At 50.2% G+C, this 12337-nt stretch overlaps 1 protein-coding gene across 1 annotated transcript in view; it reads left to right on the top strand.

The window, feature by feature from the left end:
• LOC132322436 (serine/threonine-protein kinase PAK 3-like) overlaps window positions 1–3233 on the top strand; it is a 28586-nt gene extending 25353 nt beyond the window's left edge. The window contains exons 12-14 of the mRNA XM_059836929.1: window positions 1186–1324; window positions 1477–1670; window positions 3014–3233. Of these exons, the coding sequence (XP_059692912.1) occupies window positions 1186–1324; window positions 1477–1670; window positions 3014–3233 (553 nt within the window). The remainder of the gene's footprint in view (window positions 1–1185; window positions 1325–1476; window positions 1671–3013) is intronic.
• The last annotated feature ends 9104 nt before the right edge of the window (window positions 3234–12337 follow it).

Below are 12337 nucleotides of genomic sequence, written 5' to 3'. Positions count from 1 at the left end.
ACCACATACATACCACATGAACAGCCCCGCACAACAGCTTTTGCCTTCAGGTCAGCTGTATCTCTGCTTGCTGCTTCTGCCAGTTCTCAGGAGGACACTTCCCAGGTCCTTATTGCTTGTTTGTGCTTTTTCCCTGCCCATTCCTTGCAGGTCCCGCTAGGAGAGGTTCTTGCCACTCAGGACTCCTCGGCCCAGGATGGAAAGGCTCAGCAGCAGGAGAGCATGGATAGAGTGCGCGGCATCCAGGAGTTCAGGTGTGTGTTATGCTTTCTCACTTTCTCTGAGCAGGGGTGGGCCTTGCTGGGCTTTAGGAGGCCCCGTGTCAAAGAACAGATTTGGCTTTCTCATCCTTTGACTTGCTCAGCACTGACAGGGGAAGGCAGCCCAGGGCAGGTCTGGCTGCCCAGCCACCTAGAGCATAGCTGCCTCCTGGGACTCTCTTCTTAAACCTTGACAAAAAGCATTCCAAACTAGACCAGAGTAAAAGCAAGGGAGGTTCAGGCTGGGCTTAAGGACAGCAAAGCATTGAACTGCAAAGGCAATCAGGCAGAAAGAAGCGCCTCAGAGATATCCTGCAGTTTCCACCTCTGGAAATTCAGAAGCCCCAGGTGGATAGAGCCTTGAGCAGCCTGTCCAGATGCTGACCCCAAGTGCTTGGAACTGAAGACTGGGCTAGAGGCTTCCTGGAGTCTCTGCCAACCTAAAGCATTCTTTGAGAATGGAATTTGAAAATCTTACCCACCTCCTCCCCAAGCTATAGCTTGCAGGCTCTTTCACCACTGAATGAAAGAAGGATGGGAGTACTCATCTGGACTTCCCAAGCTCATCTTAACCAAGGAAAACTTTTGCAAGTCAGGTATCCACTGTAATCAGAAAGGAGCAGGCAGGAAGCTCTGTAATCAGCAGGTAGGAAGCTCTGATGCTGAGAGTACCTGAGCTTTCTGAAAACGTTCTGTGGGTTCTGGAGGCTTGTTTGAATTTCTCAGTGGTGACTCTTTCACCTGCATGAACAACAATGAGAGATACTGGCCTAGGGAGGGAATTGCAGAATTCTCTTGAGGTGGAAGTAGAGGGCTGTGGGAAGCCCCTGAGACTGCCTTATGTGGGACATGGTATATATAGTCCTGGTTTTGCAAGGAGACCGTGTTGCCATTAAAGGCTTGTTTGTGTGTCTGCTTGTCGTAGCTGGAAGGAGTTGGCTGCATTTGAGAGAAAGCACCACTCCTCCCTAGAGAGGGCGTCTGCAGTGGCGGCACAGACAGAGGAGGTATGGCAGCCTCAGAGGGATCTGCTGAAGGAAGAGCTTCCTCTGGCAGTGCCAAAGGTATGCTCACCTTGTTCCTAGGCAGCACTTGTGGGAGAGGGATTTGTCCTAGCAAGACCCGCCCAAATGCTGCTTCTGGCAGCAAGCTAAGACCGAGACTCTGCTGCTGTTGTTGTGATTCCTTTTGGAAAATGGTGCCTCCCCCCTTCCAGGTTTGTCGCCGACAGCGGCCAGCCCGCAGGGGTCTGGAGAAGCTGCTCCAGGAATTCTCTCGCCAAGGGCACACACTGTCCCAGGTGTGCAGAGAGAAGGCGGTGCTGGCGCAAGAGAACGCTGCCCTGGAAGCCCGACTGGCAGCCACGGAGCGGGACCTACGAGGCCTTTCAGAGCAGCTGGCAGAGGCCAGGTAAAGGCAGGGAGGAGATCCTGGGCGTGACATTATTGAAGGTCTGGAATTACAAAGGTGCTGGGTATCTTGTCCGGATTTACTTCCTGCTCTGTGCTCCCAAGATGTTTCTCGGACTGAGAAGCAAAGAGACACCGGTCAAAAGAAAAGGAACCTCTGGCCTGAATATTTTTTTTCTGCCAGCTCAAGCTCTCCAAGCTCTTTTGTAGTCACATGCTCGGGACCCCTTGCACATTCCTGTGACAAGTGCAAAGCAAGCCAACTTGGCATTGAATTGAGTACCAGGGAAAGCGTACAGATGTTTGCTGAAACCAGAAGTTTCCCTCTGTTTTGCTTTCTCCTTGGGTGCATCTGACCATCAATCTTTCCTTGCCAAGTAGTTGGACATGGGATTTTCAAAATTCAAGGCTCTTCCATGTGAATGTTGTAGGTATGGTGCTGATGCTTCAGGGGAAGCTGGAGAGTCATGCTGAAAATCTTGAGACCCTTCAGAGCTCACTCTTGTGAAGTATGGTGCAGGAGCTAGATCTGCTTAGAAACAGCAGCAGCAGCAGAAGGGAAAGGTCTTGTGACTTCTTGACAGTGTCTGGGGACTCTTGCTAAGCACCGAATCCTGCCCACTGTCCACCCACCTCTGTAACCAGTCAAGGTCCCTTTGGCTGTTGCTTCTTCCTTTTTAAAGAGTGCCAAGATATTTGGGCACTGCTTGTTTAGTTAGTCAAAAATAAAGGAAGTGAGTGGTCTTGTTCATCAAATTCCAGTCATTTAAATGGCAGGAAATGGTCCATCACCCTGAGACAGTTCTTCTTCAGATAAAAACCTACTTCTGCTTTCCTACTCCTGCTGTTGGAATCTGGAGGATTCACTGTATCGTTTGGTGAATTCCCTTAGTCCCTTTTACTCAGAGAGTGCCTGGCAAACAAAGAAACGATACGTACACTAAGAATGGCATGAAACTTGGACGAGTCAGCCAGGAGTGCCCTGTTCTGTCCCCTGCAGAGTGACTTGGGAGTGCTGATGAGCTCAGGGCAGTGAGCAGAGGCTGGGCTTTTGCTCCTTTGCAGATACTTGGTGGGCGTATGCGTGTGTGATAGGTCGGGCAACAGCAATTTGAGCTCTGGCTGCTGAGATCAAACTCAGCTGGGCTAGGTCATGAGGAAAGGCTGCCCAGTCACCTGGAGGACCTTGCTTTGCTATGTAAAGTGGTAAAATAGTCCTGCTCTATCTGAGTTTCCATGCATGTTATTTTCCATACTAAAGCGTAGGGATCTTAAGGCACATCTTTCTGGAGAAACTGCCCCTGTGTGCCAGGAACAATTGCTCTTCATGTTCACAACTTGTAGGTCAGAGAAGGAGAGCCTGCAAAGCAGCCTGCTGGAGGCTCAGCAGCACATATCGGAGCTGGAGATCGCCAGGAGCCGTGTGCAAGCCCAAGTGCGCGCAGCCACGCAGGCCAAGGAGGCGATACTCGGTGAGAGCCTCGTGCGCTTTGTTTCTGCTGGTGGCCCTGCCCTGTGCAGTTGCTCCCAAGCCAGCTCTGTCCGCAGGGCTTCTGTGGAGTGAAGCAGCTGAGGGCAGGGCCCTCCTTGCCTGAAACTGAAAGGGCTTAAGGTCAGTAGATTCCTCTGCTTGTGTAGTCTCTGATTCTGGCTGTGTGTCATGTTTGCAGAGGATGTGAGGGCCCTTCGTCGTGAGCTGCTAGCTGTAAGATCTCTCAGCCAGCAGCAATGTGAAGACATGGGTCAACAGCTCCGCTGGGCAGAGGAGCAGTTCAGGAAGGCTCTGAGACTCTGGCAATCTGCCCTGGAAGCAGAAAATAGGCAGCTTGTGCAAAACCTGGTAAGAAGCAATACACAACTAAAGATTTCAGGCAAGTTTGTAAGGCTGGCTTAGCAGAAGAGCGGCCTGAGTATGTGACATGGCCTCAAGCATCAGGTGTGGGCTACACCTTCCTGAGCCAGGCAGCAGGGGGCTTCAAGGGCACATACTCAACAGCCTGGGAAGATCCAGAGGCCAATGCTGGGACAGTAGATGCAGCCACAGGTTCAGGATGAGCATAAGCCAAGTTCCCCAGGAGGCTGGGTGGTCACCACCCAAAGCATGGCAGCGAAGGGGCAGGATCTTCCCCACAGCCTCGTGCCATGCAGCAGACCGCTGCTGACCTTGCTTCCAACTGCAGTCCCAGCAAGTGGGCTCCTTGCTTTCTGTCCTTCCATGGGGGACAGAGGCCTTCCCTTTGAGCTTGAAGCCGATGCAACAGGCCCCATGGTTCTGGTATTTCAGCTGGTGGCCTGCCTTGTGACTGGGTCATCGAGGTGTGCTGGCCTTGTCCTCGTCCCGCAGTCCATCTGTAGCTCTTTCATGATCAAATGGCAGGGGCACTTGGAGAACAGAGCCTCTGAGAAGAGGCAGAAATCCTGAGGAGAGAGGGGCCAGAGAACAGGGAGCCATCAGAGCAGGGGAGGGAGGTGGCATTTCCTTCCTGCCACCTGCTGACACTCCTGCTAACTTTTGGGTAGGAACAGCATTGCTAGAGGGCAACGGGGGGTAAGGACTACTTGCAGGCACTGGAAGCACAGAGCCTGGCAGGCTCCAGCATTGAGCACCAGGAAGAACAGCTAGCATGGAAAGGTTAGATCTGGGTAGAGAAGCAGAAGGGAGTAGAGGAATAGAAGTGCTTTTGAGCCTGGAAAAGAGGGAATCTGAGCGTGATGGCATGTGCCTGTAAAATTTCTTTTGACCAAATATCAAGGACAAGCTGCAGGCAGAACTGCAGGAAGCTCAGAGGAAGATGAAGGCAATGGAGAAGAGCCACCAAGAAAACATGGAGAGGATGCGCAAGGTCCTGCTGCAGTACAAGCTGGCTGAACTAAAGCAGGTGAGTGAAAGAACAGGAGGCACTGCAGTCACTCCATGAGTGGTCTCTGCCCTTGTTGCCTTTGCCCTGCAGAGCAGCAGGTGGATGGGGGCAACGTGTCTGACTGCCACGCTCTGAGGTCTCCATGGCAGCTGGTCAGTAGGACACTTACTGGGCCACTGAATCTCAGCTGCTGCCCTAGGCAGCAGGGCTTGTGCTTTGGCCGCTGGGCCAGCAATCCTGTGCATGTATTTCTGCTGGCCTCTTAGAGCTCGCTTTGTGTTTTGAGGGGTTTGTTCAGGTGAGCATGGAGACCCACACAGATTCTGAAGCACTTGTCCCTGTCCATGGTGAGTGCAGTCCTCAGAAAGGGGTGAAATGTGCAGTTGTTCTTTCCCTTTCCCAGTCTCTACTATGGCTGGCTGTGACAAGCTCTAGTCTCGGACTGCTGTTTGGGTTGTCCTTGAGGAGGAAGACTTGACAGCTCAGCTTGCAGCCTAACACCGGTGTTGTTCCTAAGGGCTTGCCTTTGAAATGCTGTGTCTGGGGCATCTCTGCCAGGCACCTCTCTGACACAAGCAAATTTCTTGTCCCAGATGGAAGCAGGATCTGCCATCAAAGCTGCCGCTGCAGCTGCATCCTCGGAAGCAGCCTCCTCTCCGCAGCCTGAAAACCAGAGCATGAGCAGTTTGCCCCGCTCGAGCCAGGAGAGAGAGAAGCAGTTCCTGAAGCTGCTGAGTACGTCCTGGGGATTTCTTGTGCAATCGAGCAGTGTATTATAGTGTGTGTGCCTCAGCATGAGCTGTAGCACATGTTCCTCCTCACTCTGGTGTCAGACAGACATTTTGGACTCCCTACAGAAGCCAGGGTTGTTCTTGGGGGCAGCCAGGGAGCACTTGGGGCGTTTCTCTTGCCTTTGAGGAAAAAGCTGAGAGTGGGAGGACTTTGCCTGAGCTTCCCTGTGCAGTAAAGACAAAAGCAGGGATTGTGTCCAGAACAGCAGTAGGCTGTGACCTAGCCAATGACTCAGGGAAGGTGTGTGTGCTAGTCTGGCCAAACTGATCAGAACATTTGGCTTCCTAGATTCCCTTTAGACTCCTGACTTGTCACCAGTCACTGGAGACAAAATACTTTGAAGAAATTGATTGGCTGTGTGGCTGGTTTAATAATGGTGTTGTTTTCATGACTGTCAATACTTCTACTATTCTTTCTACACTGTGGTTTGATAAGAATTTGACATTTTGGTTAGCCTGAACTCTTTGAAGAGAACATCAGGCAATAGCACAAAGAAGAGAGGAAGAGATCTTTTCCAGTACACCCTACAAGTTAAAAAGTTACATTCTTAGAACAATCCCAATTTATCAGAGAGGAAGAGTTGTTTTCAAAAAGCCCCAAAAAAGGAAAACCAGGACACATTTGTTACAATCCCGGTTTAATATTTTAGTTCTGTGCTTAGGAAGATGCATCAGAGACACACATCTGTGTGGCATGGTCAGATAAAAGTGCTCTGAGGCAATTCTCAGAAGGAAGCCTGCAGCCTCTCTGCTGCATGTTCCTCCAGTACCAGGCACTTTGTCACTGCTTGTGCCCACCTGGTAAATATTCTTGGAATACTGAGCATTGGCCTCAATCCCTGCACAGATTCCTGCACTCCAGGAAATCACACCAAGGCCTTAATGACTCTTCAGTAGAACTGAATTGCTTCTTACAACTAGGAAGAGCTGCCAGTGCAGTGCTGTCAGAGAATATGGGGTCAGGTTATTCAGAACAGGGCCCAGTTGACTCAGTGTCTGCCATCAGCTGTTGGGACAAAAGGTGGATTGATCGACTCCTCTGTGGGTCTGAATTCAAAGACAATCATGTTCTGTCTTGAGTGGGGTCAACTGTAGCAGCGAGGGGGTTTGGATGGTGGTTGCTGCTACCTATTTCCCAAAAGGCATTTCCTGTGGAAAAGCCACTTGGGTAAGCATTCAGGAAGGCAGTCAAGTCCACACACACCACACTCACCACTGCAAGCTCAGTGCACCAAGGCCAAGAGGCCTTTTAGAAGGTCAGCTCCAGCAAGGTTTATTTGAGCACGCCCAAGGGGAACTAGAGACAAAAGATGAGCCATGTCCTCTGCACAATGTTTAAGTAAGGCCAGGTGCAGTGGCAGTACCAAAGGGCAGGGCAAAGGGAATTGGCTCTCAGGGAGGAAAGGGCCATCCACCAGGGGCCACACAACCAATGAGGAAACAGGGAAAGGAGAAAGCTGGGAAAGTGGGGACATTCCCCTCAAGGCAGCCCTTCAAAGGAGTATGGGAGAATCAGACTCTGTACAGGCCAGAGCTGCCTGTCTTGCTGAGGCTGCTGTTGCTGCTGTTCTCGTTGATGGTATTGTTAGCCAAGCGACCATAAATTGCTCAAAGCCCCAGAGAGTGGAGCTGGGTTTCAGATGTCCTGGAAGTCAGGATCTATGTTTTGAAGTTTGCTTCTTGCATTTTTTTTCTTTCAGGGCATGTGGTGAGTGTGGGAGATCCGGAGAAGAAGTACGCCAGGTGGAAACGTATTGGCAGTGGGTGAGTGCAGCCACGCTGACTTCTGCAGAACCACAGGCCAGAAATTTTGGTGGTGCAACATCACATGTAAAGTTAGGCAAGCTGCAAGCATCTTCAGACCTTAGCTCCAGATTGTCCCTGTCTCTGTACTGTGGCAGTACAAGGCATCATCAAAGATAACTGAATGCTGACAATGTCTTGGCTGCCTGAAGGAGCAGGACCTGGAAGCCCTCCTGTCCCTCCAAGATGTAACACCAGTTTGCCTGTTTTCCAAGGATACATGGTTTTGTATGATTCAAAGCCATATGGCCAGACTCATGAATGAAAAAAACCTGAGAGAGCAGCTTCCCACCTGAGAGCTGTCAGATAACAGCTCTCAGTAGAATTTCTCAGCTGTATGGTGCTGGAAACCATATTCGGTGGCCAGGAAAATAAGAAAGGCTGTGTGGCATTGCCTGAGTTTGGCAGGTAGGATCAAAAGAGAGCGGTGAGAAGGCCCAGCAGGACTGTGTGTCTCATTGCCTAGAAAGGCACACCACAGGCACCGACACAGGAAGGAAAAGGCAAAGAAGAGCCCCGCATGCATCATCTAGTGTGTACATTTGAGATTTGTAGCAGCCCTTTTTCTTGCTGTTGGACCCAGCTTTTCTCTTGGACACTCTGCAGGGCAGAGGGCTACTGGGCTGCTGGGCCATTGGCTGAAGAGCAGACAAACCCCGGTGTTTTAGAGGCACTGCAGGCAGCAGAGAGCTCCTGCCTGGGCTGCCTTTTGCTTCTCAGCACTGAACAACTTCTCTGTTCTTGCCACTGCTCTGTTTCTAGGGGTTTTGGCACTGTTTATAAGGCCTTCAACGCTGCCACAGGACAAGCGGTAAGTGCCCGTGCAGATTTTGCAGCTCTTGAGTGCTTTCCCTTGGCATGTGATTTGTGGCCAGAGTTTTGGGCCGCCTGTCTTTGCTGCAAAGGCTGTCCCGCAGGAGCATCCTGTATAGAGGCTGGCTGCAGAATGCATTTTGGAGAGACTTTGTCCTTTCTACTTACCTGAATGGATGTGAAGATGGCAGTGGTGTATTTCCGTAAAAGGATACCCTAGCTTGGACTTACTGGATAATTATGCATAGATTAGCTGATGGCAAGAGCTGTCATTCTGGCCCAATTCCTCTTAAGGCCAGGTTCAGAGACAGATAGTATTTCCCATTGTTTTCCATCACGTGGTTCCGTTTGAAAATATAATGCAAGACCTAAAGAAGGAGAGATCTTGTGTCGAGCACAGTTTTGCCTTTTACTCCTAGGGAACCTAGTTCACATACACAGACAGCCACACAAACACAAACACGAACAGATAAATGAGAAGTTGATGAAGAGCCTTAAGTAATACAACCTTGTGTTGATCCTGTGTTGGTGACATTTCACTATGGAAATGCTGTTTGTACTGAAAGGACATGGAGGTGTTTTAAAGAATCACGCAGCTCTTTGAGGCTAAAAGTTCAGAGTTCAGAATTCTGGTTTTTGGCTCTCAGGAAATACATTCCATCTTCCTGACTAGTAAGGAATTAGATAAGGTAGTTCCTTCTCCACCAGTGGTGCTGAGATCAGGTACTTCCCTTGGAGGGAGGTCCACGAGGTGTCCGAAAGCCCTAAGCCCTGTACTTAAAAGCTGGGATGCATCCATCGTGTTCCATAAAGAGGGTTATTCATTGCTAAACACATGAAATAATTTCAAGTCTAAGCCATGGTCAAGATTGGCCTTCAGAGTTATAAAACCCAAACTGCAGAAGTTAGGATGTGCTAAGATTGTATCTTTACTTTGAGTCACTTTGGAGTTCTGTTTTGGACAGCATTTTCCCCATCATGTTTGTGCATGTTTATTTGGCACACAATAGGAATGGCAGCTGTGGCTGAAACGCTGCTCAAAGCCCCTAGAAATGCTACCGCATTTTCAGTGGTTTCAATTTGTCTTCACAGGACCAAAATTACTTTTGGCTTGCAAGACGTGTGCAAATGATAGTAGTAGTGCTAAACAAAGTCTATTTGAGAAGTCTGGGGGTGCAGAGAGTGCTGTTAGCGCTTTGTGGTTGGTGGTCTAGAGTCCCTTTTGACCAAGGTGACAAGGCATCCAGGCCTGTGAGTGCACAGAGAAAGAGGCTCTGCTGATGTCTGTCCCTAAGAGCCTTTAATGTCATCGTAGGTGGCCGTAAAGCAACTTAATCTCCAGCACCAGGGCTGTGAGGAAGTGTTAAAGGAAATCCTGGTCATGCGAAAAAATAAGAACCCCAATATTGTCACCTACTTTGAAAGGTAAGTAGTTCTGGCAGAAAATGGATCTTTCAATGAACATCAATCCACTCCTGTATTAGACATGGGAGGAGATTGCATTTTGTTGCCAGGAATGGTTCCTGGCATAAACAGCTTGAAGATTGATCTCAGAAACCTGGCTCTCTTACTAAGGCAGCAGCCTGTATGTTCACTGGCTGCATGTTGTTTTGCTCTTTTGGGACGTGATTTTTTCCAAGTGTCAGAGGAGAAGTGCTGAGAAAGCATCCGCGAAATTATTTCCCTTGCGCTGTTCCCACTATTTTCCATTGCCTTGCATGCCAAAAGACTAGCATGGGAGTCGCTTGCAAGGTTGCCAATAGTTTTTCCTGTTTCTGACTGTTCTTCCTGCAAGGTTTTCCAAAGGGTGATGGCAGTGCTGCACACCCACCTGCCCTGAGTAAAAGGTGTGAAATCTGTGTCTCCTTGCTGCTGGAGTTCATGGTGCAATTTGTGTATGAAGATGAGGAAGCAGCTGCTGGGATGTGTCCACTTCCAGATTTATCTTTGCCCTCACAAAACTGCCTTTTCCCCCTGCTTGCCACCTAAGCCGTCTCCTTTTCCGTGGATTTGCCTTGCTCATTGAGGCGGCACAGTTGGCAGGCACTGGGTAGCCTGGCTGGAGTGTGAATTCATTTGATTCTGTCTTCATTTAGCAGTGACCTGGAAACAAAACTCAGCTGTAGTCTTTCTTCCATACGGCAATTTAGCTGTGCACATTCATCTCCATGCTGTTGCTTTCATCTTGCAGCTACCTTGTCAATGAGGCTGTCCTGCTGGTGTTGGAATATATGGATGGAGGCTCCTTAGCTGATGTGGTCTGCATGAGAAGAATGGCTGTAGGACACATAGCAACAGTGTGTCGGGAGGTAAGGGATCCCGCTTGTGCTTGGGATGGCTTGCACGGGCTCGTCCTTGGAAAGCGTGGCTAAGGCAGAGATTCCACGTTCAGAGTTTTCTTTCTGGGTTGCTCTTATGCTTCAGAGAAGAAGGAGCATCTGCACTGAACTGCCTTTAGGTGTCCTTGCCCTTACGGTAGTCTGTTCTTTAATCTACCATTGTTGAACTCCCTGTCTCTTTTTCATTTTAATTTTCTGTTCTGCCCTGTTGCTCTCCAAGCCTTTATCCAGAACCTTTCTGCATTGCCTGCTTTGCCTGTAAGCACAAAGGTGCTGGTGTGTGAGTATAAAACCAGTGGCAAAGCCAAAGAGAGACTCATCTGTCACAGGTCTCCAGAGACGGCATGGTGCTTGTTGCTGAACACTGACAAATGAGCTACGTCTAAGTCTTCTGTTAAGGCAGCCATATAAGCCCTGTCCTGCAGTCTCCCACCCAAGAGTGATCCCCTTTGTACCCAGTGCAGGGACTTTTTCTCCTTTGGAAAACCGTTCTTCGTCCTCTAGAGGGGAGAGCGCATCCACTACAGCAGTGGTCATTCTGACTGGCTTTGCAGGGGACAGTCTTGAGGAGAGACTGATGTTTCCCCCTCAAAATCTTATGTGCCTCCTTTGGAAAGATCCTGCTCTCCTGGTGTTGCAGCAGCAAGCTCTTCCTCTTGCCAGCACTCACTGCTCCTTTGAGATCTGGGAATCTTCAGGAGCAGCCTCCTTTTGCGAGTGATGTGATCAGATCAGGGTAACTTTTGGCCTCCCGTTTCTTTTTTCTCTTGCAGTGCCTGCAAGGCCTGGCTTTCCTTCATGCCAACCAGGTGATCCACAGAGACATCAAAAGTGACAACATCCTTCTGGGCCGGGATGGCTCCGTCAAGTTGGGTGGGTATTCCCAGTCAGGCGCAGCTCTCCAGGGAGGTGCTGTGGGGCTGCTTGGGAGTGGCTGCCGGGTGCCAGCAGTTGGTGCTGGTGAGAGGGCAGGGAGCACTCTGCAATGCCAGGGTGCAGCTGTATGGTGCTGAGTGGTCTAGAGAGCAACAAGGTGTCAAGAGTAACTTTGGTTTGTGTGTGTTCCTTCCAAAGGGAGGGAGTTACAGTGTAAAAATTCAGTGCAATGAGGAGAAGCCACTGTGGAAATGGTGGGTGGGGTTTTTACATGGACAATTGCCCATGTCCTTGGCCGCAGCCCTGAGGAAAGAGAGCCCAGCTGCGTTTCCAGTTCCATTCAGCACTGCATTCTGGGACTGAGAGTGAGGAACCCTTTTCCTTGCTTTCCTACTTGAAGCAGTGTTTGTTTTTCTCCTCAGCTGATTTTGGCCTCTGTGCTCTGCTCAGCCCTGAGCAGAGTAAACGGAAGTCGATGGTCGGGACCCCCTGCTGGATGGCACCCGAGGTGGTGAGAGGAGAGCCATACGGCCCCAAAGTGGACACCTGGTCCCTTGGCATCGTGGGAATAGAAATGGCCAAAGGAGAGGCTCCTTATATTCGGGAAACCAGTGACAGGGTAAGGTGCAAATAGGCTCAGATAGCTGTGCCCGTCTGGTCCCTGTCCATTAGACAAAATCCCATTCCCACAGCTTGAAGTGGCTTCCACCAGGGCCCAATTCTAAAAATTTTCCTGGGGCTCACATCAGCTGTCAAGGCAAGACCTGGTGCAGCTTGGAATAGCTGGAGCTGCACTGGGACTTTCTTCCTTTGGGAGAGAAGGCTCATCTCTAACCGTCTGCAAAGGCAAGAACTTGCCACTGCAGACTAGAGCTGAAAAGATGGGGTCTAGGTGAGCCCTGAAGGATATGGAAGAGTCACGTAGAGTCTCATGTTTCCTTTTGCTTCAGGCTAATTACCTGATAGCCAAGCGAGGGGTGCCAAATCTGCACAAGCTCAGGCTACCCCCTGGCTTGTGTGAATTTCTGGGCTGCTGCCTGCAGATGGATGCGGACAGGCGAGGCTCTGCCAAGGAACTTCTGCAGGTACAAGGCAAAGGGGCTGCCGGACAAACAGCTGTTGCTGTCAGGGTTTGCTCCTCAGCAAAACTCCAGGGAATGAGATGGGCCCCCCACGAAGTAACCT

The sequence above is a fragment of the Haemorhous mexicanus genome, chromosome Z (genome assembly GCF_027477595.1).
Source record: "Haemorhous mexicanus isolate bHaeMex1 chromosome Z, bHaeMex1.pri, whole genome shotgun sequence".
Classification (NCBI taxonomy): Eukaryota; Metazoa; Chordata; class Aves; order Passeriformes; family Fringillidae; genus Haemorhous; species Haemorhous mexicanus.
This window is presented reverse-complemented; position numbering and strand designations above follow the sequence as displayed.